Here is a 5,739-nt window from a genome sequence, read left to right as displayed (position 1 = left end):
AGAAGGGAACAAAAATATATGTATATATACAATTTTCTCTCACTTTATACAAACACAAACGCACTTTATACACTTGCGTTTGTATAAAAAACGAGAGAAGCGAGGGAGAGAACGAGAGTGGCGAGCGAGATTCACCAGGAGAGAGGTGAAATAACAATAGTTTGCTATGAGGTACAATTAAATCAAACTATATTTATAGCATTTAATTTGAATTAATAGTTTGTTATTATATACAATTTTCCCTCCTTTATTTAGCATTGGGCTTTCACGAGCCAAACGCCACAATATCTAGAGAGATTGGGGAAAGCGTTTGTGTAGGGTTACCGTTACTGCAATTTTTCATTCAGCAGTGTGATATTGCCATGGCGGAGGTTCATCCTCGTGCGGGGAAGCGAAAACTGGAAGAGGAGTGTTTAGCGACGGAAGGTCATGGAGTAGAAAAGCCATTTCAGTATGTTATTAAAACTTTCATTGGTAGGGATGGAGAAGAATACTACGATTCTGATGATGATGAGATTAGATATGCAGATGGCGGCAGGGTGAGCGTCCGACATCAGAAAGAGTACTACAGGCAGATCCGGGAGAGCGAGGTACGTCGTGTATATATATAAAATAATAATGGTTGTGTCCGGCCAGCGTATCGACAGATGGGAAGAATAACAATTTGGAGTAGTATTTTCTTATTCTACTTGTCCGTTTCTTTTGATTTGTCCTTTTTTTGTTGGTGTGCAATGCAATAGGGTTTTGATATCACTCTAGATTTGGAATTGGGTAAACGTATTTGTGCTTCTTTTATGACACAACGGGGTGAGGAGAAGGACCCATTATTTCTTCAACTCTCCCACAAAGCCATTGAACATTTCAATTCAGAGCATGTAAGTTGGGTGCTTATTACCTGCGACGTTCTTTTCCGGTTTTAAAAACTAAGTATTTTGTGTAATTGATATTTGGCTTCCTTGCGTTAGAATACAAATTACAAATTTGTGGAAATCGTAACTTTGAACACGTCACCTGCTGCTGGTATATGGTGTTATATCACCTTTCTAGCCACAGATTCTGATGATTCCAATGCTTCAAAGACCTTTCAAGCTTTGGTATGGCGTGGAATAAATAAAAAGATAGAAGTGAGATTTTGCAGGCTTAAGAAACAAGGTAAACCTTCTAATATATTCTTCCTTTGTTACTTGCATTGCTTATATATATGTGTTAATCAGTTACCCATACTGTGCATTAAGTTCTTGTTAATTTTTTTGTTTTATTGCCTTTCCAACCAATATCATGCTTTGTTTCCGTATTGTTAAAAATAAAAAAATGCTAATCCAACCAATATCATGCTTTTTTTCCATATTGTTTAATGAGAGAGAGAATGATAAACATTCATTTTGGGGTCTTCATTTTATATAGCAACATGATGTTGGCTGATTAACGTTTAAGAGCATCCCTGTATTAATAGTTGAGTTAAGTTTGCGATGTAAAAGGCAAAAACTATGTATACATGGTGTTTATAAAGTAGGCTGTGTTAGCTCTGTGTTCCATCATAAGCCTTTGTTTAATTTCTTTCCAAATTGTTGACATGAGAATCAAGGAGCATGTTTGCATGAATCAATACTACATCTTCAATCACATGCTCTTTGATTTCGCTGATCGGAGTAGGAGAACTCTATAATGGCGGGTAGGCTGAGAACAGTTTCCGCTTGTAACTAAGCTACCTAGGTACTTTGAAGATAAATAAACTGTTGTTGACATTTTCAAACATCACTCATCCAATTCGACCAAGTTCAAATTCAAATGGGAGTCCCTAATCAAAATGCCAATTAGTAATAAGTATTAAAGGCAAGTGATCATGATCTTTCGCTCATCAAAGACTTACTAAATCGACATCATTTTTCTTGTAGAATTTCTTCAATCACCCCTTGTTACCTACCTGCACTCTACAATCTTGTATCTCGTTTCACTTTTTTTTCTTACCTCTTATTGGAGCTAATAGATGGCCTTAGTTTGAGTTTGTCACGCCCCAACATCCAGTGGCATACTTGACCCCAAGCGTACCTAGCTGGACATATATGCAATTGATGTATACCAGCAGCCACGCAACAATTACTGGTAAATAGTACTTAGCAAGTAATACTAAGGTCGGCAAGGCCGTAGTCAGAGAATCCCATTCATATATTCTATAGTAGGACATGAGTGTTCTTTCACATTAATTATGTTTTACCTGAAAAAGTCAATTCCCTTTTCATTGCAACTTGTTTCTAGAGAGCATGGTCTGCAATTTCTGGTTCAATTGGAGCTGTCAAATTGTTGTTTGTATAGACTGGAGATGATGAGAAACCTGATGCTTTGAATTTACCTTGACAGGTGATAAAAAACCTCTTGATTCTGATATTGATGTCAAAGCTACGCAGTGAGCTTGCCATTTCTTTAAGCTACCAGCGTTATTATTTGTGGTTTATTATTACAACATGAAAAAGGTGTTGGTATTTGTCATACACTCTTGCAGTTCAATGAATGGTTATTTGTGCTTTTAACTAACATTGAATGGTTATTTGTGTTTTTAACTAACATTATCACTTCCGTGCAATGTTATGCTTCTATTACTTGTTGATCCGAAGAGAACACGTTTATTGTTAATTGAATAACTCGTTCAACTCTATAAGTGTTGTCATGTTGCATCTTGCAATGCTAGCTGTCGTAGTTTGAATGGCCATCTTAGAACAATTATTGGATGTGCTTTGCACTTTGCCCTCTTTGCCAAGCCAAAAATCAATCAAAGACTATTTAAATATGAAGAACGGTGGTAAAGTAAATAAAATTGTCTATTGCATTGGCGAACTTTAGACTAATATGCCTTAAAATATATTTCACCTTTTAGCTATTCATCTTCTTCAACATATGCGTCACAGAGAGCGAAAGTGCTGCATTTGTTAAAGAGAAAGCAGAACTCACAAGGATCATTTAAGTCCATTTATGTAGAAAGAAGCCAACCTTGTGCGGTTTGTTCTTATTTCATAAAAGAAATAAAAAAAAGTTATATTTAAAATATCAGTTGTACGTCTTCTCATTTTGATTCCATAGTTGGTAGAAATAAATGGGAATTTCACATGTCAGCTACAGCTTCTAGTGGGAGCATGTAAATTTATTTTTATTATGTCAACTTCAGGCCAAAACCCTGAAATTTTACGAAGGGTGTGCAAAATTTTAGTGAGTGAATTTACATTTATCTTGCTCAACCTAGTGATTTTACCTTAAACAACGTAAATAATTTGTTTTTCATCAAATACAATTTGTCTAATTTTTTATCTTCAATTTAAAATCTCAATTATTTTTAAAAAAAAATCTTCAATTTGAGTTGCGTTTAGTTATAAAAATGTATGGCAGATTTTATAAATTGAGATAATAGTTTAAAAATGAATGAGTCAAGTTTTATAGTGAACAAGTATTGCATATTCAAGAAGAAATAACACTAATTTATCGATTTTTACTTTAATATAAAGTTATTTTCAATCTTTGATTTGTTATTTAACTTTAATGGATGTTAAGTTTCTTGTGTTTCGATAGAGAATGTGCGAAAATCATAATAAAAAAATTCAAATCTTAGTTCTCTTGATTCACTTATTAAATCACGAAAGAAATTTACCTATAATTCAAAAAAATAATTATAATGTAAGTAAGTTCAAATCTCCCATTATCCTACTAATTAGGAGAGAATGAAAAATACAGTGATATATATGTAATTGCACATAAATTTTTTTGGTAGATACCTCTTATAATATTATTATTATATATTTAATATAAATAAATATCTAAACTAAAGTTTCAATTAAATTTAATAATTAATGAGTATTCATTCGATCATAATTTATGTTACTTTCTTTTTTTAGTTTATCACAAAATGAATGTTATTTATAATTTTTTAAAAATACTTACCTGTGTAAAATAATTAAATAGTGCTATAGAGAGACAAGTAAAAGAATTAAAAAGAAAGTTACTAAAGGACCCACAAAAAACAGGTAAAAGAATTAAAAGGAAATTACTGAAAGACCCACAAAAAACTCTTTGAAATTGATTTAAATATGACGTCAAAACACTTTAAAGGAACCAAGAATCAAACCTCTAACCTCTGGCATTGAAGGCAAAGGCATGCTCGTTACCACTGAGCCAAGGGCTGTAATTATTAAAAGGTTGTGCAAACTTAAGTATATATTAACAATTGTATAAATTTGACCGGTACGATATAATTTTTCGACGAAGGAAGATCACTTGCGCACCCTTCATAATTAGGTGTAGCTCCGCCCCTGGTACAACTTGTATTACTTTTGGAACCATTACTTATTGTTGTGTTCGTCCACATGTTGTTGACTTATATAATATATAATATATATAAGAATCACACCGCCTCCATATAAATTTTCTATTCATTTACTTTGGTATCTTATTGAACAAAAATGGTGATATTGTTCCTCCATTGATCAAGAATTTCAATTTTTGGGAAGTATCATGATCGTCTAATGATATAAAGTTTGAGTTGCTTATATTTGCTAATCAATTTTCTAACTATATATCTATAAGCATTTTGGTGTTTATAAGACAATTGAAATGCTAGAAGCTATCTTTTCTATTTAGGAAATTGGATGTATGATATCTTATTATAGGTTTGTTGGCATCAATTATCTTTCTTAATTACTAAAAAAACGTTACCAAGTAAATGAACAGAATGTCACAATACTAATATAGAGTTCCATGGGATATAATTGAAATTTGCTTAGATAAAATGTCATTACAAGATTTTTGGTAATATAAAGAAAGAGAAATAAAATAAAAATAAAAGTCGTCATCAATACCAAATTAAACTAGCCAAGTAACAGTGAAATTTAGGCTAAGCTACAAATACTAGAGTAATAATCTATACAACAGAAGTAGTCTACCAGCCTTTCTTGTTTTTGCTCCCACTGCTACTAGAATTATCTTTTGGCTTCTTCTCAACTATCACGTCACTAGGATCATAAGGAAACATATACACATCGTTAGGATAGCACAATCTATATATATAGCAAATCTCGCTTGACTCTTCCATACCCCAGAATCAACATTGTATGTGTTCTTAATTATAAAATGCATGTTTTATACCATTCATAATCCCGTATCCAACTATAAGTACTGAGTGTGATACGCTTTATCATCCATCCCTGTACATCCCATGTATACTCCCAAAACAAAAAATTAAGATTTATATAATACAAGGAAAGTGTAGAGATATTATCACAATTATTTATTGTTTTGTGAAAATCGAATGAAAGTTAATTAGTTATTACCTTTCCCGTGAAAGCTTTGAAAGAGGCGAATTGCTCCAATTATAGGCTGTCTTCTCAATATTTCCTTTAATTCTTCATCAGTGACCAAATTTTCCTCCTCCAGGTTAACACGGTCTGCATTACTATCCTCAGTACGAACACGAGTGATATGTCCAATTCTGTATTTCAATGCCTAAAAAATTTCAAATAAAAATAAGAAACACGGTGAGTTTCATATAACAATAATGTTGATGCTAAAATATTTTAAAATAAAAAAGAAATATATACCTGTGTGGGGACGGGTGGAATAAAAGCATCCTCCGGCCTAAATCCTATGTTGGGATAATCCTCCTTCGTGCATAAACCGGTGTATTGCGCATACTGAAGTGCATGTAGATGTGATCCTAAATAACATCTTTTTCTTTGCCCTTGTTCTCATACTGAAAGT

General features: G+C 32.7%; 1 protein-coding gene across 1 annotated transcript; it reads left to right on the top strand.

Moving 5' to 3' along the window:
- Window positions 1–277: 277 nt before the first annotated feature.
- LOC102599669 (uncharacterized) lies at window positions 278–2,605 on the top strand. The gene is made up of 4 exons (XM_006363341.2): window positions 278–590; window positions 741–875; window positions 966–1,152; window positions 2,359–2,605. Exons 1-4 carry the CDS (start codon window positions 363–365, stop codon window positions 2,406–2,408), a joined length of 600 nt encoding a protein of 199 aa, XP_006363403.1. The 5' UTR covers window positions 278–362; the 3' UTR covers window positions 2,409–2,605.
- The last annotated feature ends 3,134 nt before the right edge of the window (window positions 2,606–5,739 follow it).

Source organism: Solanum tuberosum, unplaced genomic scaffold (assembly GCF_000226075.1).
Source record: "Solanum tuberosum cultivar DM 1-3 516 R44 unplaced genomic scaffold, SolTub_3.0 scf00429, whole genome shotgun sequence".
Lineage (NCBI taxonomy): Eukaryota > Viridiplantae > Streptophyta > Magnoliopsida > Solanales > Solanaceae > Solanum > Solanum tuberosum.
Note: the sequence above shows the minus strand (reverse complement) of the source record. Positions and strands in the feature narration are given on the sequence as shown.